At 39.4% G+C, this 25,025-nt stretch overlaps 1 protein-coding gene across 1 annotated transcript in view; it reads right to left on the reverse strand.

The window, feature by feature from the left end:
* Positions 1–25,025, reverse strand: part of OFCC1 (orofacial cleft 1 candidate 1) — a 158,291-nt gene that overhangs the window by 21,753 nt on the left and 111,513 nt on the right. The window contains exon 15 of the mRNA XM_014308603.1: positions 20,643–20,802. Coding sequence (XP_014164078.1) covers positions 20,643–20,802 — 160 coding nt within the window. The remainder of the gene's footprint in view (positions 1–20,642; positions 20,803–25,025) is intronic.

Here is a 25,025-nt window from a genome sequence, read left to right on the forward strand (position 1 = left end):
CACTTACAGCAGCGAGGTTGGAGGCCAGATGAAATCCCCTGGGAGCAGTGTCAAGCAGTGCTTGCACTGGGACAAGGGAAGGGAGCCCCGGGAAAGGCACAGTCTGGGAGGGCATAACTTGAGCCCTCAGTCCTCAAGAGGGGGAGGTAATATCTCTTTCCTTTGTGAAAGCACCTTATAGTTCACTCATATATTACCACAAGAGGTATATCACAGGTCACAAATGGTAAAGTGTGGAAAAGAAACCCAAATAAATTAAGTTAGTCTCAACTGATATATTAAAAGGCAGCTAAGTCTGGGTAGAAGACCATAATAGCAAAAAGACCAAACTGCAGGATGCTGGGTTGGCAAACCAAACAGATCTGGGAGTCTAAATTTTAGCAAAGTTTTACACAAGTATCTATTTTTTTCTCTGCTTGGATAGCAACTACTTCCACAAATCATGTAAGGAATGCAAGCAGTTCACCATCCTCATTACATCAGTCAGTGGACACTGAGCAGGAAGACAACTGTTTATTCCCTAATGATTTTGCTTCAATTCTGATTGCTTAATATAGCACAGGTTTCTTATCCACTCACAGAACTAATGAAAGATGTTCTTATTTTATACTAGATTTTTGTTACGTAAAGAAGATATAAAAAAAGGTGAACATTGAAAATTACTGTGCCCTGAGTAAAGCTGATTGAGCTTATGCTACATGGAATACAAAAAATAGCACCTATAAGTGACAAATTTATTTTCAAAAGGGCAAATGTTGAGAAAGCTATTTGTAAAATTAACAATAGATCTTTAAAAATATAGATCTGATGTCTTTTCACCATTTATTCTAAGTAAATAGGTCTCTTACAGTGAGATTTGCATCACATTGTATAAATCTTTAATTTCAGTGGAAAACATATACTGTATCATAATTTAGATAACACACTGAAGTAATTTCATATTTCATTAAAAAATATATTTTCTGCTTTGCATGTGTGCTTGATTCACTGCATCTCTTGTGCTTTTGTACTGATGTAGCTACTGTGATCAAGTAATACTAGAGTAAGAGACAGCAGCGCAGGAATTTATCACACCCATACATTTTATGTTATTTAACTGTAACCAGAATATTTCCACATTGTCAAAGAAAAACATATAAATCCACAGAATGATAAGCACAGAAAAAAAAAATCAACTAAATCAATGTATTATTTGAGAAGAAAAGAAGCAAGTGTGCCCAAGAGTAGAGTAATGCCTTCTGAAGTTGGCAGAGTTAACAAAAACTTAGCTGATATTTTTCAAGGATCGAAAGCACCAAGAACTGGTTTCCGGGTACTGAAATTACTTTAGATTGATTTAAGTGTCCACCTCACTTTTATGGTACATGTAGAAATGTGAGTTTCCAATCAGAACACCATTTCTCAGCTCTTTGCTGGTTCCTTTTCTCATTACATGGGATGGGGATCTCTTGTGGGAAGGAGTGAGCCCCATTCAAAGTAAATCAGAAAATACTCAACATGTCTCTTACTCCAAGCACATTTTGATGGTTTGGTTTTAGAGAAATACTTCCAAAAGGCTGTTGACTTACAAAGTCTTAGCACATAGAAAATGGGGATGCTCCATCTTTTTCTCAAGCTAAAATATATTTTGAGAAAAAATAATGAGAAAAATATTCCAAGATCTTTTCTGGGAGTTAATCTGGAAAGGGTGTTTATGAAATATTTTTTCTTTCATATTAAGGGCACATTTCTCGTCATTGCAAGAGGATCACCAGTCCTGCTTGACTCTGCTCTTATTTAAGTGGTTTCAAGCCAGCTGTAACTTGCATTTCTAGTTAAGATTACAGATGAAAGATCAGGCTATGCTAGTATGCAATCACCCATCAAAAGCACTCTTCTGTTTGCCCAGACTATCTGCTTTCTTGAAGCAGGACCAGCTCCAGGCATAACCAAAGTAGACAGGTGCCTGGGACAAGAGGTTGTCTTCTCCATCTCTTTTGCCAGCAGCAGTGCCCCAGCAGCCAGACTTGATGCCTGCTGCTGCAGCCAGGGAAGATCCCTGAACTGGGCTGCTCCTCTAGAGACACCAGGACCAAAGGTAACTTGGGAGTCTTCATCATCACTGTGATGCAGCAACCAAAACCACCCTGTCCCTGTGGTAGCAGCATCCCATTTTACCTGTGCTGCAAAGAAGCCTTGAATTTGAGATGCTGTGGACAAGGACTCATGACAATAGGATTTGTTCTTCTAGATTTAGCTAAAAGCAGACAAGTGCTGTAGCGTCCTGGTGGCAAAAGCCATTTCAACAGAATGCTAATTTGACTCCCAGAATTAGATCGTGTGTGGTCCCTTGGAACATGAGCTATCTTAATCACTAAAGTGTGATCTTTAATAACTAATTTCCGAATCCTGTTTCTGTTTCCTGGGATAACACTAGTATGTGTGAAACAAATGGCCTCTCCAACTTCCAGCATAAATGGATTTATATCTACAATAATTCATTGAAATAGAATGGCTGGAAGAACTACTTTAGTCTTTGCCTTGAGATGTTGCAGCTCTATTTTCTAGACTTGTGTTTTCCTCACAGTTTGTTCATACCTCATAGATATATTAGCATGTAATATATAACTCTTTACTGATCCATTTATCCACCTGTGACTCTTAGAGACAGTTCTATCTATTTCCCTTCAAAGCTTTCATCTGCACATCAGTATCTTCTGCTTTTTTCTACTCAGAAAGATGACAGAAGAAAAACCATGGAATTACAGAATCATGGAACTGTTTGGGTTGGAAGGGACCTTAAAGACTATATCGTTTCAGCCCTCCTGCTGTGGGTAGGGACACCTCCCAGTAGACCAGGTTTCTTAAAGCCCCATCCAACCCAGCCCTGAAGAGTTCCAGTGATGGGGCATCCACAACTTCTCTGGACAATCTGTGCCAGTGACTCACCATCCTCACAGTAAAGAATTTCTACCAAAAATGCTCTTAAAAGGACAGATAGCATCCAAGGTAGAAGCAACCCAATTAGGTTCTGGTGCACCCTGCAACCTCATGTTCTCATTCTTCTTGTTGGTTTTGGAATTTCAAGAGCAACTCCTTAAAGAGTCAGCTACTACATGGCAAGAGAAAAAGAAAACAAAATAAGCATTGGGCATTGTTCCAGTCCAGTTGGTCTCAGGCAGGAAGGAAGATGTGCAATGGGTTGAAACCTCAAACATGGTGTACAAGAAACTACATCCAAACTAAGAGCTGCGTTATACAGCAGGAGGGTTTCAGGTGAACTGTAAAACTACAACTGTACAGCAGAGGAAAGATGCCTAAACTCAAATGTTTTGAGATCATTATTATCTTTAATGGTTTAAGTTTATTATTGCCAAAAATTGATGAAAAAAAACTAGAATATATTTCTTTCATGGCTAACTTCTATGCTGTTTTAATTCCACTTCTATACTGGTTAAATATTAAAAAAATAAGGTACATACCATAAATTTACTACATATTTTATAGAGAATTTAGGCAGCATTAGATGCTCAGCTACCAAACAAATTACTTGATCTTTGTATCTTGTTCAGATAAAGGATTTAGGAGTGGCAAAGAATAAGGAAAAAGCAATTGAAGTGGTATAAACAAACGATGTTGATTTAGAAACCAAGCCAAATAAAAACCATTACAATAGAGTTTCAAAAAGTTATGTTTGCAATTTAAAATACCCAAAGGGCAGATCTGACTTACATGACCAACACTTAATGTATAGTACGTGATAAGATGACACATGCAGTTTTGAAACTTGGCAGTAATTCAGAAAAAGAATACTTTGCTGGCCATTAACAATTTTTGAGCAATGTGTACATTTTTTATGTATGTCTGTAGTTGAGTTCCTGAGTGATTAGAGTTATAACAGTGTCTTCTCATGTAATCTTAAGACACCAAAAGCTGCACGACAAAATGAAAGTAAGGATTAATAAATTATCTCCCTCCTTGCTCATGTTAATAGTTCACTAAATTCACATCCAGCATTAGTTTTCTGCTATTAGATGCAAATGAAGAGAAGCTGCCACAGATCTACAGAGGTACAAACGATACAAGAATCGGGATTGCACTTTAGTAAAGGGCGGTTGTGTGTGTGTGAGAGAGAGAGAGAGAGAGAGCAGGGATTAGAAGCAGTATGAGCATTATACTGAAATATTTTAGCAGGCTTTAATGCACCTAAATAGTCTCACACAGGGAACTCAAACTAAAATAGTAGGCAACAATGAGCAACCACAGTTTAACACTGGCAAAGTTTAAATAACATATCAAGATTCAGGGTTGTTGGGTTTTATGTTTTTGTTTGTGGAGGGTTTTTTTTGGAAATGCATGTGTATTTTTCAATGGAGCTGGTACTGACTTGCAGCTGTTTGATATTAGAGTCAAGACCTACCAGCCTCCAAACCTCACATTAGAAACAGACCTTTGGCCAAGTTGAGTCTTCGTTTAGACCTTGGCAACACTGCTTACATCAGTGGGGGTAATTTGACCCCTCATTTGAATAACGCAGTGTGGTGATATGGTTCTGGTTTGTATTTTCTGTGATTGTTTCAGACTAAATGCAACAACTCCCAGGATTGTGTGTGAGACCAAAATGCCTTCCAGAGGTAACGGAGGCACAGATACAGGAATCATTTGTCTGATCTGACAAATCATGTGGCAGGCACAGGTCACAGCACCTTGCCAGTCTGGCAACAAACATACCTGCTAGGGCCACTCCTTGCACTGAAAGGATCAGAAAAGGTGCTGTGGGTCATGGCAAAGCAGCAGAAACTCAGAGCAGAGGGATCAGCTTCCTGGCACAAGTGAATTAAGTGTGTGTACATGATCTTTTGAATGAAGAAATGCCCCTTCTCTCTCTTCCCCAGACACAGCCAAGTTCTAGAATAAGCAAAATTCAGCTCAAACTAAAGAAAAAAACTTTTAGTTGAAAGAACTGCATTAGAACAGGATTAATGTCATAGTAAATATGATTCAGCAATCCACTGAAGACATATCCTAGTTGATTGTACCATTATTTCTCTGAATTTAGGGAAGTTATGAAAATGGTTGTTTGTGCTCTGAAACAGCTTTTACTCCCTTATGAAAGAAAAAGAAAATGGAGTATTAGAATCCTTCAGCAAATAAGAAAAAGTCTTTGACCTTTAGTAACTTTCAACATCACATGCTTAATACAGATATGAAAAACAAAACGTTACGGGGTTGCAAACATGAAAAAATACTGTGAGTTCTCTGTTTTTTTTTTTTTGTTTGTTTGTTCCGTAAAACATCTCCTTGCTCAATTGCAGTGATAATGATTCTCCAAAAATGCCTGGGCTGAGAATCTGCATCCTAAGCTTTTAAGTTAGAATCTCTGCCTGGATGCACATCAGTCAGAAAAACAAACAACGAACTCTACTCATGATGATGTCACATCACCACAAAAACAGGATGAACATATTTGAACAGCAGCATCTTTGCCTTATTCAAGAATTTTCATTAGGTTTCATTTAAACTGTTCAACCTTTCTTGTGCAGGCAGAAAAGAGGTTTGTTCCATGAAACTAAAGAAAAACAAAGCAAAACAATCTTTTAAAGCCAAAACACTTAGCTTAATCCATCTCTAAATCCTATTACACATTCAACAAATGGCAATAAGTAACACTTACTGACCCAAGATGAGGCAATATATGGCAGACCAAGCAGAGTTCCTCCATGGTTAGCCTAAAGGGCACTGTCAGGTTTGAAAATCATAAATCCCTATCTCTTTGTACACTGCTCAGGCCTTTTCACACAGCTCTGGCATGCATTTATGCCCATGCTAGAGCTTTGTTGAGATGTCAGATCATGTAGTAGAATCAGACCCCAGGCCCTTACAACAGACACCACTACTTGCACCATCACCAGTGCAAAAACAAAGGTGTTTTTTATTTTCTGGAAAATTTGACTCACTTATTTTCATGGTGTTTTGCATTCAGCTTGACAATAAATAAAAATTCAACAGGCATTTATAGTAAATAATTGTGATAGAAATATTGCCTTACTCCTGGTTGCTTACCCTCTGCTGTACCCCAGCATTCAGAGTGTAAGCAGAGCAGAATAATTTTGTGTTTACGAAAAGATTCCAGTATTTTGTTTTGGTTTTGAGGCTTTTTGTTTATTTGCCATTTTTGGTGTTTTTCTCCCTCTTTGTTCCCCCCAAAAGCCCATTCCATTTGCTTTTATTTTTCATCACAGTGTACTAATTTGGAAGCTATCCAAAGGGTTGATTTCAAGTATTTAGTATCACATACAAATAAATTAACACCAATGAGACATTGAAATCAATGTAGAAACTGCTTTTGTAATGTCTAAAAGCTGTTTATAGCTTCTCAAGATGGATGTATATGAGTGACATCAATCCTGGTCGACATGCATGCTTTTCAGAGTGTAAGCAAGAGGAAATTGAGGGTAAAGACTCAAAACCAGTCATAATCCGTTGTCATATCATTCTCACTCATGCACATATGTTTATACTTCTACTTGCAAAAACTGATCAAGAAAATATTTTGTATACTTTACTATTGCTGGACCTCCTTTTCTTTTAGTCACTCTGTGCAACATCTAACTGCATGCCTTGAGTTTCTCTGCAAGCACCTCCACAGTCCAGGCCTCTCCAGCCATGTACAAGGAGCCATGGCCCCTTGGTCCCTGACCCAGCACAGCTAAGGATCTCCATCCTTAGATGAAGAGTAATGAGAAGTGATGAAAAGGGGGTATTTCATCGTGGTAGGAATGTCTGCAATAGGTTTCTGCTCTCCCCATTCAGGCTAAAGCACCTTAGTCACTGGCTGGACATCTGGTCAGTTTAAAGACATCACAAAAACTTGCAGTGCTTTTCAGATAAGCAGTATGCCTGTGCTACAGTGGGTGGTCAACATCCTTCAGATATTTGATTGTACATCTGTTTTCTTTGAAGAATGCATCTCAAATCCTAAAATTGTCCTCCTCTGCACACCCATGCTAAGCTGGCACCACCACAGCAGTCAGGACTCACTTGTTCAGGTACAGAGCCAAAAAGGTTATCCTGGCCCCTACTTTTCATAGAGGTAGGGACCAAGGGATGGCAGAAATGGTCAGGCAAGCACAAGGAAGCCATGGTACCAAGAAAGAAGACTCTGGGTTGGCCAGCTGTGTCCTGGAGAGTATCAGGCACAGCATGGCCAGTCAAGGGAGAGGATTGTCCAGCTCTGATCTGCACTGAGGTGGCCTCACCTCAAGTGCTGTGTGCACTTTCAGGCACTGCAATATAAGAAAGATATTAAGCTCTTAAAGAGCGTCCAAAGGAGGATGAGGAAGATGATGAAGAGCCTTGAGGGGAAGCCATATGAGGGGCGGCTGAGGTCACTTGGTCTGTTCAGCCTGAAGAAGACTGAGGGGAGACGTCATTTTGGTCTACAATTTCCTTATGAGGGGAAGAGGAGGGGCAGACACTGATCTCTTCTCTCTAGTGATCAGTTATAGGACCTTAAGGAATGGCCTGAAGTTGTGTCAGGAGAGATTTAGGCTGGATATTAGAAAAAGGTCCTTCACCCAAAGGATGGTTAGGCTCCCAGGAAAGTGGTCATAGCACCATGCCTGACAGAATTTAAGAAGACTTCAGACAGTGCTCTTGGGCACATGGTGTGACTCCTGGGGCTATTCTGTGCAGGGTCAGAAGCTGGACTCGATGATCCTTGTGGGTCACTGCCAAATAAGCATATTCTTTGATTCTATGATTCTGTGAAGTTCGGAGAGGAAGAAGACAAGAATGGATGGGGCTATGACAGAAGGAGCAGAGCTTTCGAGAAGGCACTTTAAAAGTCAGACATCCCAGACCTTTTAACATTCCAAAGTTCTTTTTCTCTGTCACTGGAGCAAGCAATTTGGTGTTGTGGACACCACAGACTCAGCTATTCTAAAATGGGGGATGCTGACAGTACCAAGAAATAGAAGATTGCCCCATTGGGGATGGCGTTGTGGCTGCACTGGGCTGTGTGCAAACACATTGCTCCAATCCTGGCACTGCTGTTTGAGGGAAGGAGAGACCCACAGAGGTCTGTTGTGTGCTGATGGAGGTTCTGACTCCCTCATCCTGAGCAAGGGCCTGATGAAATATGCAGGGCTTATGTCAGAGTCACATCTACCTACTGAGCCAAAGGCACCCACAGCTATCTGTAGCCCTGAAGCCCTGCATACATCCAACGGGTGCTGCCCAGACTTAAGCATGAGGTGGGATAACTTTTGCCAACAAAATATTTCCCATCGGTCCCAAATACTAACAACTATCTGAACCCCACAAATACCACTTGAAAAGACACTAGTTTGCAAACAGCAAATTAACTAACATCCTCCAAGTTGTTATTCAAGCTGCAGTGTACACTGCGTCAAACAATGCCATTTATAAAGTGATAATGAAAGGAACTAGTCTATAAACCTTTCCATAGCAGCAGGAGGGCTTAGGGTCCCAGGTTCACAAGCCTTCAGTATATTTGAAGTCCATCAGACTTCAGCAAAGAGGAAACAATCAAGGTAAAGAGAAGAGTAATCCTAAAAAGCTTAACAAGGCAGTATAGCATATGTTTTTTTCTCTGTGTATATTGACTTTGAAAGAGACAGAAACCAGCTTTCTATCTTTACTACATTATTTCCCACTTGTTAAATGGCAATGCATAGCCCAAGTGTGTTTCATAGGCTAAAATAAGCACCCTTCTTTGTGAACTAGTGAAGTAAGGATCCAGTTGGCAGGCTCGCTCTCTCAGGCAAGACTCATTAATACAAAAGGGGGTTTATCTGAGAAAAGTCTAAATTACGAGTTCTAAATGGGTAATCTCAGCTGCAAAAGAAAACAAGGCTGGAGAGGTTTTTATGCCGTGACTGAGCTTAAGCTTCAAGCCTGCAGGCTAGCGCTACTCAGAGTGTTTCTGATGGGATAATTTTCTATGCAAAAAGACTGATTCATTGAAGAATTACTCATGTCATGGCCAACATGCCAATTTCAATGGCCGTTCATCTGACAGGCGCAACAACCCCTTCTGAAATGTTTTAAATGACCAGGTGCAATTTTCCTATTTTTAAATAACCTTTCATGGTTACTCTAGCCAGATAAATGCCCTGCAGAACCAGATGAACTGCTCCCACTGCTGTAGCCTAGGCAAAGTTCAGGAGGAGCACAGCTCCCTAAGGCACTGCCTAGCTTTGCCCTTTCCTTTTTCCTCTCTGATTTTGAGGAAACAGGAATTCAGTCCTAGTGCCTGATGGTAGCACTGGAATGTTGTATTAACATGCTGATTCTAGTGTCACTGGGTAAGTTATGCATTTTAGGGAGCCTGATGTGCAAATAAGTCCCTGCACCTGACCAGTGGAGGAGATAAATACCTCAGAACTGCCGAGGTGATCCTTATGTTACGAACAGCGAGAGGTATTCAAAGCCAACAGGAGAGAAGGCAGGCCCTAGGATTCATGTGGGGAGTAGATTGTCTGAACTGTGCCCATTTCGATCAAGGTGGCGTGAGGCTCAAAGTTTGGCAGCTTCTAACTTTGGCATGCTTAATGAAGATGTAGCCAACATTTTCCCTTGATCACTTCTAGACATTCCTCTCTAGAACTGTAGTATTTTATTCCAAAAATGAGGATTTTTAGAAGTCCATTCTGTTTTTGACAAAACTAAGTTTCAAAACAATAAATCCATATAACGTGCAGTATACTTACATGTAACCTGAAAGGCATGATTATTACTCTCTGGCTACCCAACCTGTCAGATTTTCCATTAATATTAATACACAAACCCTTACAAATGCAACTCCCATTTAACTGTTTAGGCTAATATTTTGAAAGATGAAAAGAACAGCTTTCAAAATACAGGAAAAAATCCAGAGCACGCGACCACATTTCACAGGTCATTGGCTGGGATAGCAGGAGCTGCTGAAGGAGAGCTGAAGGAACAAACTTGCTCAGGGGCATTTTAGCACTCTTGTGATACGATACCCGTTATTCATCAGCATGCAACAATCCCCTCTCCAGATGAAAAACACTACAGATCATGTTCCTAATAAAACAGTCAATTTGCCTCCTTCTCTTTTTTGTCGTTGGAAGGAATTCCTTACAACCTCACCTCCCTGGGGCATGTCTTCCTCTCCCCCTTTGTCGATCAGGAGAAAACAAGGCTCTGTTCAACAACAAAGTCTCGCTGGCCAGCCTCAGAGACGCTCACACCAGGCTTCAGACAGACCCAGGAAATTACTGTTGGTTTAGATACCCTGATTATTGCCAAGATAGGAAAAATGATGTAGATGGGAAGCATGGGGAGAGCACATTTGTGCCCTGACAAACACGTCAGGGTGAAAATCGTGACCCCTCCAGGAAACTTCAGCATATAAGCTCTGGACAGTGCTTTCAGGCTTCAGCAGAGGAAGTCTAATCCATCCTCTATTTCTAAGCTTCCAAGGGTAGCTTCTTCAAATCCACAGCTGGGGTTTGTAGCCCACTGAGACCAGAAGTTTTAGCATATCTATAGCAGGAAGGACAGTACCCTCGCTGAGTCCTATGACCTACATTCATTCTGCCTGCACTTGGTTTTAGCTGTGACAAAGATCACCTGTAGGCTCAGGCACAGTTTACTTTGCCTTATGGGGTCAGGTTAAGACAGAAAACAGAATGGACCTGCACCATTCAGTGGGCACAGAGATTTTGCTCTGCCCTGTGCAAGTGTCTTCAGTAGTCTCTGCTGTCAGTGTGTGGAATTTTACATTTAAATATCTTTAGTTCCCAGAATATTTAAAGGTCATTACTAGAAAGCAAGCTACTGAGGCTTCAGTTTTGTAACATTGTTTAAGTGTTCTCTAGTGCATCTAAAGTAATTCAGTCTTTGTAAGCAGCCTTATGTGTGACAATTACAAAATGGTAGCAAATTTAATTTCCTTTAAAAGAAGAAAAAAAAGACCCTGATCTGCAAAACCATTCTTGCAGTTATATACACAATTGACACATGAACTTCATACTTTTGCATATGCAAGCTCACAACCACATGGTAATTTAGATTCTACCTTGGTTAAGAATTTCGCTTACCCCTAACATGACTAAATCAATGGGCATCAACAGTACCCTGTCCAAGCTCAGAGGATGTCTGATGCCAGAGTTGTAATAAGATTAATTACATCTTAAATAGAGAATTTAGTCATTAGAGAAGACTGAAATGTTTTAAAACATCCATATCCTTGGTAAAAGGAAATTGTTTAACACCAGGGAGTATAAATCAGAAAATTTTAAGCAAGTACTAGTTTTTAAACGCTACACACACCCATAATGGACAACAACACAATAACTTTTCCATAATGTGAGTTTCTTCTTAAGCCACATATGTTAGCGATTACATTGTGTCCTTAAATCATCAGGGTTGATATTTCATATAACATTTTTACTCACTATTGTAATGTTGAATGTTCTCATTACTCAGATCTATTGCTATTTTTTTTCAGAATCCTGCTAAGTTACTGTTCCTGAGGTGGTGTAGATGCCAAATGAGTTACCTGTATTAAATACTCCAAGAGAACAAATGAGTGCAGGGAGTAACCTTGTTTACAGCACTAATGTAACCTTGTTTACAGCACTACCCGACAACCACAGGAGAGACCTATTGGCTAATTCTGTTTTGTGCAAAAAATGAAGAGTCAGCTGATTTTTGCTACAAAGAGTAGGAATCACTGTTTTTAAATAAGTGACTGTCCCGGGGGTTTTCAGAACTGCTCACATCATACTTCAACCTACCAAGGGGAGGAGGGAGTCATTGTATGAATTACTCCTGCAATATTTCATGAGCTAGTAAATTTTCTATGGAAATTATCCAGCTTGATGAAAATGTCTGTATTTCAAACCTCACAAGAGTCTGATTTAGAAGAGAAATAGTGCTCGTTTACTGCAGCTTCATTGAAGACAAAGATGGAGAGAACCTGAAGTGTTGAAATGTTAACGTTCCAAGAAAACTAATTATCATATTTTCACTTGCAAACTTCAAGCCTGATGCTAATTAATCTCTGTGGAAAGGCTGTGTATGAATCAAATTATAATGTAAGTCAGATTATACAGGATGAGATGTATAACATACCCTGCCACTGAGGAGAAACAAAATGGATTGCTTGCACAGAAATGACAAAAAACCCAAAGAGCTTGCTCTTCATTAGTGCACTGATCTGTACCAGCCAGCTGATGACAGATTCACCCCAACGGAGTGTTGCAAACCACCTTGGATTTTCAAAAGTTTGCCTGTGGTCACAAATTATCTAGATGCAAGGAGAAAAAACTATTTGACTGAGCAAACCTTGATGTGGCACTTGCAGAGTTCTGTTGTGAAAACATCTTGAGGGCAATCAAGTGCCATTAGCACATGTCAATGAGGCTTTCCATGAATTACTACAAAAATTACAGTTAAGTGTACTCCTCCTCCATCACTGTCCAACATCTCTGACAAAAGAGTTTGGATGTCTGTTGAAGTATTAGAGAAATTAACACCTTTCTGCCACTGTATAATCAGAAGGATGTCAGCAGACTGTTAGTTTGGTTCATCTTCACTAATGCCCTTATATCATTAATTTATTGATTTTAGGATTAAAATTATTTGTTACCATTTACTCTGGAAATACTATATTGTGCATATAATGGGTGTAGTAAAGGAGACTTGAATAAATCAGTTCTCATTTAAAAGGGAAACAAAATACAAACTGAAAGGGGAAATAAAATACATGTTTTCTAAACACAAGATAAGGTTTACTACCTCTCTAAGTAAATTCCATGGAGTCTGACTAAATAATTTTGTTTTCAATTTATAGATTTACCATGAACATGCCAACCAAAAAAAAGAAGTAGCTCATAGTACTTGCATCCACATAGCTTGCATAGCTTGCTTTTCTTTTCATCTGTTTTAATAGTTTAACTTATTGTCATGCCACTTTCAGATTCAGAGAAGCTTTCATAGATGTGGAGGTTTTAATCCCCATCTTCTCCTTTTTTAAGTTAGCTTTTCTCTTTAAGATGGGATACAACATGGAATCAAGCAAGTGCTGTGCAGTGTTACTCTAACAGCTCAATTTCTAATGCTGTTTCCATTAGTTTACTTGTTGATTATATCTGTTCTACTATTGTTATAATTTATTACAAGGCCTCTTTTTGTGTGCACATCTGTTTAAGCAGTTCCACTCGTTAGACCTATCCACACAGGCAAAAGGTTTTCCTTTACCTAGACTGCATTACCTTGTTTTCCAAAGCTTTCACTTGCCCACTTTCTGATGAATTACTAATCAACAGTTGTGAGGTTTAATGGCATGCCTGGGTATGGTCAGCATATTTGGCTGTTCCAGATGTTTCCAAGCATCTGCATCTCCCCCCCTTTCTTCTTTTCACCCACCACTCCCTGTGGACTAAATACTCTAAAGGAATAGAGAGCAAAGTGTTTCAGAACCATATGGTCATTTTAATCCTACACAGTTCAAGGCCTTGTCTTTTCATACAGAAATCATTTTGGTTTAAATCTAAGAGGCAAGAGAGTGCCACCCACTTTTCTGACCTTACATTTTGCTCTGTTTTCTGTAACATCCCATTACTGGGCTGAGCCTTCCCTCTACTCATCTCTGACTTTCAATGTCCATTTAATCTTTAAAAAAATACAGACCCTGCCTTCAATAATTTATCCCAAATGAGAATCTGACCTTATACGCACAGATCATGAAGAATTTCAGTGAGACATGGCCCTATTTCTTCCCCTTTGCTTACACAGATAGATGGAAATTCTGGCCCTAATAAAGTCAGTGCAAGTTTTGCTGTTGACTGCAAGGGGTCGAGGTTCTCTTCCTGCAATTTCTGTAGCAGACAGGTGATTACATGTCACCTTAACGTGCTTAGCTGCATTGTTCTGCACTAGCAGGGGAGTTTGCTTGTACTGGCTGTAACAACTGTGCATTACCCCAGATCAACACAGTGATTTATTCATACTGGCATGTAAGCAAGTAAATTCTATATTACTGCTAATTTTTCTAGATAGGCTCACAATCAGCTTTGCTACTGCTTTTTACTCTCCTATGCTACTCTTACAGCATAGAAGTTTTGATTCTTCATACAATCTAAATTGTGAGAGACGTTGTAGTGAGAGCTCCAGTTAGCAGCTCCAAAAATTTTTGCAGTATGGGTTAAGGTTTAGGACAAGGAAATCTAATTGTAAACTTGCAAAATGCTAGATTTCTAAAAGATCACTGAAAGTAGTTTGGGGAAAGGAAACCACAGATCAAAATTATAAGACCTTGTGAGCAGCAACTTGAGTGACGTCAGCCATTTGCTATTTCTTAAAGATATAATACAGTGTACATGAGATATTTTTATATATAAGGTATAACTCCAAGTAAAAAAAGGTTTAAATTAGTAAAATGAGTAAAAACTAAATTTAGATTTTGCGTACTTCTGCTTTCTCAACATGTCTTCCTGTCTTCATTTGCAGATCACTGGTATCTAAATCAGCAATTTGAGAAGAGTTTTTCTTCAGAAGCATGATTATAGTTATCACATATACCTGTACTTTCCAATCAACTTCTCTTGCCTTGCATTTCTTTCAATTTCTTTCTATTTTATTTGGCATGATTCTGTCTTCTGCACAAATTCCTGAACCACTTCTGTTTCTTTTCTCCTATTACTACCTTGTGCTTTCTGACTTTTCCTTCAGGCCCCCACAATCTGTACTAGCGTATTATCCCTTCCAGCACATTTCCTCAATCATTTTTTTATTTTAAGCCAAAATACCCCTGCAACTTTTTACCTGTCTTTTGGAAATTGGTCTTCCTGAAAAGCAACAGCAAAATTTGTGTTTGTGTTCATGGGAAACATTCGCTCTACAACTCCAAAAAGGCCAAATTTAAGATGATCAGATCTGCCAGTCACAAAAACAGGCTGGTGGTCTTGTTCAAAATTTGGCCTGGTCTCACCATGTTTTTCATCAAAAAGAGTCAAGAAATCACACTCAGAGTAGTGCTAAACCTTCAAACAGAAAATATACCAATTATGTTGTCAGTATATTTTTCAGCCTTTTTTAATCCACACTACAGTCAGCTTATACAAGGGGATCTGGAGAGCACGAATCTGGGGTCTTAAATTAGAGCACAGTTGGGGATTCTACATTTTCTCTTTCTGATATCCAACAGCAAGAAAGCATTGTACCTAGTTCCATTTCTCACTACACACTATGTGCCACCCTTTCCACTGTGTAGAGCTGGCTTTCAGATAACTTCAGTTTTTACCCTTCTCTTCTCTTTATCCATCACCCTATATGTGCAAGCAACTCCAAACTCCAGTGTTGGAGCAAGACCAGCATCATAACAAGAGACAAATTGCAACAACCTCAGGTGTGGTGCCACCTGCCTTCATCAGGCTCCACCTGTGGTCCAGCAGCTTTGCTGCAGCACAGACTGGAGGTTCATGAAGCCTCCTCTAAGACAAAATCAAAAGTTAACGCCCTTGCGCTAAATGAGTGAAAAGACTTGCTCTCCAGCAGCCCTTGCAATGCTGCCACATCCAACATCAGCTTCCTCTCCTGCCAGTGTTGATTCCACTAGCAAGGGCAGAATTTTGCCCTCAACTATTCATGAGTAATTAATGCATTATTGAACAGGAATAAATAGATAGCAATTAAATAACAAGTATTAATGACTTATTTATTAACATATTAATAGTTGGCCTGAGAGTAATAAATGCAAATTAGTGTAAAGTGGTACCAAAAATTGTGTCGATAATAGGCCCTGAAGTAATCTTGTGTGTTCAAGATAATTACAAATATATTTTCCTTTCAAAAATCTACTGCCGGGTAATTTTTTATGGTTTGCTATAATATCATTTTAAAATTAGAAAATTAGCCCTAGTCTCATTAAAATAATTTTGCAGTGCATCAGGCTTTATTTCAAGCGTAAGTTTCACATTATCTTCTTGCCTACAGACCTTGCTTTTTTTTTCCACAAAACCTCCTCATGTGCCAATATTTTGGGCCTGTGCTTGGTATGAAGTTTTGTTTCAGCTTACTACTTGCACAACTTTTCTCATTGTTAGTATTACTACATAAAAAGTCCCACTGCAAGCAGGGGTGGTACTTTGAGGGCTAAGTCCAGTAACAATCTCTAAGGGTCATATTTATTCATTTCTATTCCTGCTAATAGGAACTGACCTGATAAATAGTTCAGATGCTTTAGACATGGCTAAAATGATGCACACCTAACAACTAGGTCACAACAGATCCCACTTAAAAGACCATCTCTGGTCAGCTGTTTTACTAGAAATACTTCCCCCCTCTTTTTTTTGGGGTTTTTTTGGGTTTTTTGGGGTTTTTTTGGCTTTTTTTGTTTGTTTGGTTGGTTGGTTGGGGTTTTTTTTGTTTTGGTTTGGTTTTTTTTTAATTCTTATTTGTTTAGATAAAAGAAAACCCCACCTCATACCTTGGTTCTAACCTATTACTTAACATTGGAAAAGCAATTACTCAGTGAGGACAGAAAGACATTGCAACTTTTATCAGTTCTAGAAAGAAAAGGAAATTCTTGGCTAAAATCCAGGGTCCTGCCCTCATCACTGATCTGCTAACAATAGCAGATTAAAATATTGCAGTCTGCCACTGGTCCTGATTTTACCAGGTCTAGAATCTGACACACATTTACCATGTGACTGCCTCTAATAAAAGACCAGCAAATATTCATGTTTGTAACAGGAATGGAGGAATGGGGGCCCAGGCATCCTCCTAGCACTGGTGCACAGAACGCTGCTTCAGCACATGTTTGTTTCTAGAAATGTTTCTGCCTGACTCTGTAAGTGGCATTTTTACTTCTTTGCATCTTTCCTCTTTAAAGTCATTGTAAATGGCTTTTTCCAGCATAATCAGGGGTCTTTCTGTGAGGTACAGGGCTATGGTGGCTCTGCCTGCACAGTGCCTTCCCAACCACTACGTAAATGTGATTGTGGCCGTGTAATCTGTGTACCTGGAAATATAATTCGTTTTGTTGCTAATGAAGGTCCTACGGCACAAATTTATTAAAGGTATACTTTTCCGTGGGATAATAATTGGGTCGATAATATTAAACTCATAGGCTCATTATTTAATTGCAAGGGCAGATTATGAATACAGCTTCTAAAATGTATTTTAATGAAAAACACTACATCCTGACCTAATCATATCAACCTTATGCTATCTAATTAAGGATGCAAAAAATCATTAGAGTTGCAAAATATTAGTTCCAGCTCCATCAGGCTGTTAGCTGCCCCTTCATGAATATATATATTTTTTTACTCTATGATAAATAGTTAATGAGGTAAAAATGACAAAATTTGCATGTAGGCAAATTAGTTTAATAGACTGATGTCTTCCTGGTCTACAGAAAGTGACCTTTTTCCTATCAAAAGAAAGACTGAAAACACTTTGAAATTATGGCATGGATGTCATTCCACAAATGACAAATCACTCCTCTGAACAATATAAAAATTATAAAATGCAATAACCTTAAATTCTCATCATATTGTAAATGTGTCCTCTGCTGCTGCATTTATCAATTTAATAAAAGGAAATTAAGCATATTATAAAATACCCATTTATGGGGCAATTTTTAATCCAGCGAATAAAAATGAGAAGCACATGGTTAATAGGAAGAAAATATTACAAAAATGTGGACCTATTTTTTCCAGAAGGTTTGACTGACTATTTACTTGAATGACCTCCATTTAAAATATATTTTTTATATGGAGTGATGTAAAATATGGCAGTCTCATGCTTCCCTTTATAGAAATTGTTCACAGTTAATTTCGTATTTTATTTAAAAATTAACACATTAATAATGCACGCAATAAGACCTAGTGATGTGTCTTCCATACTGATTACTTTGTACAATTAGACATACAAAAAGAAAGGGACAAGATAAATACCTTATGCAAATCTATGGCAGAAAAAAAGGTTCGTTGAGTATCTGCAATGCCTAGGAGCATAAAAAGACCTGCAAATACAGCTCCTACTCTTGCTCCATGTGGACGACATATTTGTGGAATGGAGTAAGTTTTCATTGCAAAACTAGATTTGTAAAGAACTAACAACACTTCCTTTGATGGTTCCCTTTTTCATCAAAATTATACTAAAAACAAAAAAACGGGAAGACATGGGGAAGATTTTGATTTTTGAAGACTGGTTCTTTTTTCACAGTATTTGTGTTTTGTACGATAATTCAGGACTTTTGAACACTAGTCTCTAGTCACAAATTTTCCCTATTGTGAGGCAGATCCTGCGACCACTGAAGGAGATGCTAGAGATCATCTCTAGATATGCCAGTGATGCAAATTCCTGTGCTCTTTCCACATTGCTCATTTCTTCTTACATCATATAGTCTGCACCAGTGTGTCCCCCAGAGAACAGGAATGTTTAACACTGTCACAGCCTGGCATTTGGTTAGGGATGACATCAAGGAAAAGGCATGAAATTCATGCAAATGTAGACACAATAGGAATCAGAAACTTAGGGGTTTAGTAAAAACAAAACCACGCATCACTTTCCTTTGTTGAACGAAATGTGTGCTGCTCCCTGTGAGGCATTGGGATTCTTCCCTCTACTCTGACTGCACCATCTGAGGTGCTGGATCCAGCTGAGGCTGGGTCCATTTTAAAGGATCTCAGACTAAAATTTCACATTTCAATGTGGCCTTTCATGCATGCCAGGCTGCACACTGGGAGTAAAACTAGGCACTTACACATTTCTATAGCCATAGGTCATGCCTTTCAGTGTTCTGCCCCTTGAATTATGTCTTACTGTAGCAATGGACAACCCATTCAGGTTTCCTCCTTTCTGGTGCAGACTACTTGTATTCAGAGAAGTAATTTTTTTTCCATTTGTTTCCATTTGTCTTTACCCCCACAATTCATCCTTTCCTCCTACCCTTCTTTTTTTTTGTTTTTCTTTTTTGTTCACCTTATCCAACCCTTTCTGTTCTGCTGCGAGAAATTATATGATGTAAATATCATTAAAAATTTATTCAGTACTTAGAAATGCAGTTGTTTGCAGTTTCCTCATCTGCCACTTTTTCCAAATTGGTGGTCCTGGCATGCAAAATAAGGTCCACTACATGTATACTTTGTTTGGCCTTACTTAATTTGTAACAAAGATAAAAGAAACCAATTATCAGTGGCAATACTTTGACTTATTGCAGAAAGTTTTGAAGTGAAAAAAAAAGTTATTTTACTTACTGGGAAAGACAAAAGTTCTATATCTACAAAAAGTGGGAATGTCTGAGGCAGGTGGTTGTGGAAGCAGGTTCATTCTTTCAAACCTTTTCCCTCCCCTCTGCTGAAATACCATGTGCAGCTCTGCACTTTCCCACAAAAATTAAGCTTACTGAGTATCTGCTTTTTCATTCAGTTTTTCGTTTCAGGGCCCAAACTGTCATCACAGAGAAAAAAAATGTGGAAAATAATTACAGCTGCGGCAGATGTTTATAACAGTGACAACTGAGGCTATATATTTATATAAACTGCTGATCTTTCAGAGGTAGTTATAGAGATTTGAAAAACCTGCAGACCCTAATCTTAAGTCCCTTGTTCCAGAGGGTTAGAAAAGAAAAACAAAACAACTCATACTGGCTTAAGAGGACTAATTTCCTTCCTATCAGGGAATCTGTTCTTTTTTACATTGAAGCAGGAGAGTTAACAAACAAAGCATTGTACACAGAGGCATTCACAGATATATAGATCAAAGAGATGAGCACTTTACCAATTGTCCAAGAGCTGGTTTTTAAATTAGTCCTATGGGAATTAATAACACTGAAGCAAATCTAGAAAGTGAAGAAGGAAGGAGGACAATGTCCCTCAGAGACTACTGACCACGTTACTTCTTCTATTTCCAGTTCCCTGAAAGCAATTATGACCAGAAGCCTCATCTGTGGATGACATCCCCCCCCACTGGACCCTGTGCAAACACAAAATGTATCTCCTATACATCACAGGTTAAAGTCTTTATATGGGACAAGAGGCTATGGGCTTAATGGAAAAGAAAGAGGAATTATTTCGATAACCAAAGCAGAGTACCTTTCCCTGCAGATTTCCAGCTTAGCCCACTCTTCTGAGCAATCCTGGAGGAAAAGGGCCAGGGAGAAGACCATGGCTCTCATATCTGACAGACCAAACTCACACCCCCCTTCTCAGGCCGGCCTCACCCATGCCCTCTTAAGGAATGAATTCTACTTGTTCACGGAAATACTCAGTTTGCTGAGCTAGCTGAGAAATTATCTGGGATCATATTGATATTTAAACCAGTAGGAAGTCTCTAAGACCAGTCAAGAACCTCCTGGGATCATATTGATATTTGGAAGTCTCTAAGACCAGTCAAGAACCTTCAGATAGCGCAGATAATTTTTGACATCAGTGATGCCTCTAAGCCTTTGGTTACTAAGTAGATTGTAACCCCTCAGAATGTTCAGGCAACGCACATGCAACGTCACAAAATTCTCCTGAAAATGCTGCTTCTTAGCTTTTCCATTCAATGAAGTACCCTAAGAATAATTTTCTAATATGTAGATTCTTTTGAATAACAGTAAGAAATGCAAAGCATTAATTTGGACCACAGACTCTTTTTGGAGACTGTTCACCACTCACCATCCGTCTTTCACCGTTGATTCCTCTCCACTGCTCAGCCCTCTTCATAATGTAGCTCAGCTCCTGACTGGAAATCTCCAAGTCCAGTGGAACAAAGAATGTGCCTTCCTCACCATGAATGCGTCGAAATACATCCATCAGCCAACCTTCACTATGAAGCCTAAAGATAGAAATTACATATTTGGTTCATCTTTGAAAAGACTCTTAATGGAAAGAATAAAAAAAGTCATTCTTTTGTCGACTTATGTTTCAATTTTCCCTTCTGACTATGGTCTCTGCCCATGAGTAAGAAGTTCTCCAACATACAGCCCTCCACAGCCCTCTGGAGAATTTACCTGAATCAAATCACATAAATGTAAGCAGCAATTTAATTTAATTATTTAAAGATATTGACTTCCCAAAAAGATCCTGATCTTCCTTCCCTTCAGAAATGTCTAATGTCTGTCCTCAGCACTGGGCTGGGTAACTAGTTCCAGTAGCATGGTTAGACATGAATGGAAGTCCTGCTGTGCCAGGGTTCAATAATGGGCAAACCACATCATATAGAAGGGAACCACTCACCCTTTTTTTCAACCCCAAGCCTGAAGCCTATACAATCTAAACTTCTCTTGATGTTAGAAAAGTTCATTTCATTTGTTGGCTTTGTTTTTCTATGACATTTCTGTTCTGTGGTAAGGAATTGACTAAGCACTACGCAGTAAAATTTTCTACCACATGAAAGGCTTGCTGTGTGGCATTTCTTGATGTAGGTGAAACCGAGAAATATTGTGGGGCTTTTGGAAAAGCCTGGTGTCACATTTTTATCCTAAATTGAACTTTAAAACATCAAAACACTGCTGTTTGATTCAAATGGATCCTCTTCAATTAATCTCTTTCTCGTTCTACTTTTGTTCCAAAAACAGGGATTCAGAAAATAGAAATCAGAAAATGTGGAATCTGAGTTTTGGATACTGAACAGAGGTCTTTTCTTTTGCACCCTTTTCCAAGATAATACTTTACTCCAATTCAGCTGTTTCTTGGTGCCAATTTCAATATTTTCATCCTTCCCATAGACTGGGTGGGTAATCATGAGAAGTGCATGGATTGCTGTAGCACTGCAAACAACAAAATGTCTGGATTTCTGTGGAGCTGATTAGGTCCTTCATTTCTTGGCAGGAGATGAAGCACAGGCATAAGTCCTTAGACCCTCTGAATTCTCACCCTTCTCACGTACAGCAGCACCAGTGACAGTTCTTGTGGTCCTTATCCTTGGGTCTTGTGTTGGCCTGTATATGGTGAACAATGCGTGTGCCTGGCAGAGGCAGAGGGTTGCTCTGCTAAACCAGAATGAAGTTCACATTTACATCAGCTCTACATCACACCTTACAGCGCTCACAGAAAGTGCAGAGCAGCACACTCAACAAGTTAGTTGCTTAGTACAATTTTACCCACAGCTGAGATTTAGCATGGAACAGAAATAAAGAGATGCACCAACAGACAATTTTTCAACTTGATCTTGGGAGGAGCTTTAGCTCTCTCTTCAAAGGGGAATGTGTACCTCAGGGTCAAGGACCATATCCAAGAATTTCTATGATGAAGTAGCTATTCTGATCCCAAAATCTGGCAGCCTGACTCAACATCAGATTAAGAATTTATATCTCGGGCTTTGCTGCAAAGGTTCTCTCTGTACTTTTTTCCCCACCCTTCTTTTTTGAAACATTCCTTTTTGAAGCTGCAGCCCTAAATTTGCTGTAGTTTCCAAGATGCCATTTTGGGATTCTCTTATCAAAAGGGGAGAGCAGGTGGGAGATCATCTAATCAAGATGTAGGTAGTCTGGGAATATAAACAAACTGGCTATCAAGAAATAATAGAAAATGCTCTAAACGTGTGAAATACAAATCAGTGCTAAAGCAGAGTAGGATACTAAAATAGTAACACACTACAGAAGAGATTAGTTTTTATAAATAACTAGTATCCTTTATGTAATAATTTACCAAACTCCACAGTATTTTTAAATAAAAAGTTTTTCTCTTAATCTCTGGATCAACATCAGATATTCTTTCAATGCAATAGATATATATTTGGAAGAACTGACTTATAATTTAAAATTATCTTGTGCTTGGTTGAAAAACTAGCAATTAAGCTGGTGGACTTTCTGACCTTCTGTTGGGGTGCGTTTGTTTTACATGGTTTGGTACTGTTTTGTTGTTCAGATGTTAAGTTTTACAAGTTTTATATTTTATTCCCATTGGATTATATTGAGTTAAGATGGCGACCAGGGCAAGGGGAATTCCAGGGTCCCTCCCCACCTCCAGTGATCGTTATCTGTCAATCGTGCCGGGTCCTCCTTATTCTATGCAAATTCTGTTGCCACTCAATGTTCCCCCTCCTCTGTTGTCCGGGCGACCCCCTTGTCCATCACCCCCAACCCACTCCCCAGGTCCAGAAAGTTCCCCGGGGTTTGGGTGGTGATTGGGCTAGGGGGGAAAGCCACACCTTTGTCTTTTCTTGATTCGTTCTTCATATTTATGTAATGTATTCTGATTGGTTATGTCTTAATCTCCCTCCCCCTGGGGTCGGTCATATAAGGCCTGACCAGGGGGAGGATCGTGGTCAGTCTCCTGTGACCCCTACCTCGTGTGCCTCCCTCTCCCTCCAATAAACCTCGTTCCTCCACGGGAGATTGACTGGCTCGCCTCTTCCTTCATCGCTCCACCGCTCTAGCAGTTGCCGCTGACGAGGACTTTGTCCCACCTCGCTGGGTTGCATCCTGGTGCTAAACCGCCCAGGGGACCCAGGTGGTCGGGGGATAGGTTCTGCTTCACTGCAGCCTACCTTCCCCTGATCAAGACAGACTGTGGCCGCTCAGTCACTCCGTCTCAGAGTCTCTGCTCTGTGGAGCAGCCGGCCTCCATCAACGAGCGACCGCACAAAAACATTTATCCTATCTAACTTTAGACTCCTAAAATGTAGTTAAGTATGCTTCAAATACTAATTGAGATTCTTATTAAGCAATGGAGAGGAACACTTTTAAGTCACGTTACACCTGATCTAGGTTATAAGTCTACCTCTGGATAACATTTATCAGGCCTTAGAAATGTTGCATTAGTACAGAGAATTTGGAGACGCCTCTTTATTGCCTGTATGTCTAAGTTGTACAGACACAAGGATATCAGAAAGGAGCCCAGCTGTCACTGCAAAATGCTGATTAGGAATGAAAATATTCCTTATGAACACCACTGCCCTGTGTCACTGTACACAGTGACAAATAAAGGCAAAGGAAGACTTTGATATTTAGCCAGGAACATATGTTGGCAGTACTGCTAATATCACACTTGCTGAATCAATACTAGTGAAGCAAGGTCAGAAAGGAGCTGTAGGCAGCAGAGCCAACAAGAGCTGGATGTGGCTCTTCAGTTTCTGCTCCGGGGTTAGCACCTCCACGCTCAGCATGGAGGGAGGTACTGTGCTACGCAGCTACACCAGCATGGTGCAATAACTCCGCTGCACTGGGCTGTTAGGCCCAAGCACTCCTGTTATTAATTGGCTCATTATATCAATGCACCACTCTCTTGCACTTGTTAAAGAAATGCCTTACCTAAAGCATAGTCTGTGTCTTTTACAGCAATGCTAAGTGTGACCACATCACTAAACTTTCAGGTATCAGTTGGATATTGCATGCTCAGTACTTTAATATTTAATAATTATTCAGTGGATTTTAAAAGGAGACCATCTTTAAACCAGATGGATAAATTTCATAAAAATGGTAAGACACTAGAACAGATTTTTGTTTTCCATACATTGAAAGCAACATAAAAAGGTTCAGCTTCTGTACTCATTATGTCATGCAAGAACAAGGAAATAGCAGTCAAAAAGGATTTCAAGTTTCAATTCTCGGTGGAAGATCTGAACAAAGAGGTTTAATTTAGGTATTTCTCCACTTTTGGCCAAGTTTGAGCCCCTGTATCTCTACAGAAACACAACCCTACCAGTAGATACACTGCTGAGTAGATCTGATTCATTCAGACACAAGTTCAAAACATCTGTCTCAATTGCCACTACTGGTACAACCTGAGGAGGATGCCCAAAGTGTTTTCTGCTTAACAGAAGGCAGATGGAATTGATTCCCCTCTCACACCAATGTTACCCATGACACAGTCTAATGAAGTCAGAGTTAGAATTGCTTTGAATCTACACTAGCATGCATGAGAGAACACTATGACTGTGTGCATCTCTCAGAGGGTTTTTTTTCCATTTCTTTTTTCTTATTTCTAATGTTCCTCTGGGAGATCTCATTGCCAGTTTCAACAAAGGGCATCATCTCTTTGCAGATGATATCCAACTCTACAACTCTGTCAAGTCAGTCTCTGATCCCCTTCTTCCCACCTGTCTTCAACATGTCA

This window comes from Geospiza fortis, unplaced genomic scaffold, assembly GCF_000277835.1.
Source record: "Geospiza fortis unplaced genomic scaffold, GeoFor_1.0 scaffold219, whole genome shotgun sequence".
Lineage (NCBI taxonomy): Eukaryota > Metazoa > Chordata > Aves > Passeriformes > Thraupidae > Geospiza > Geospiza fortis.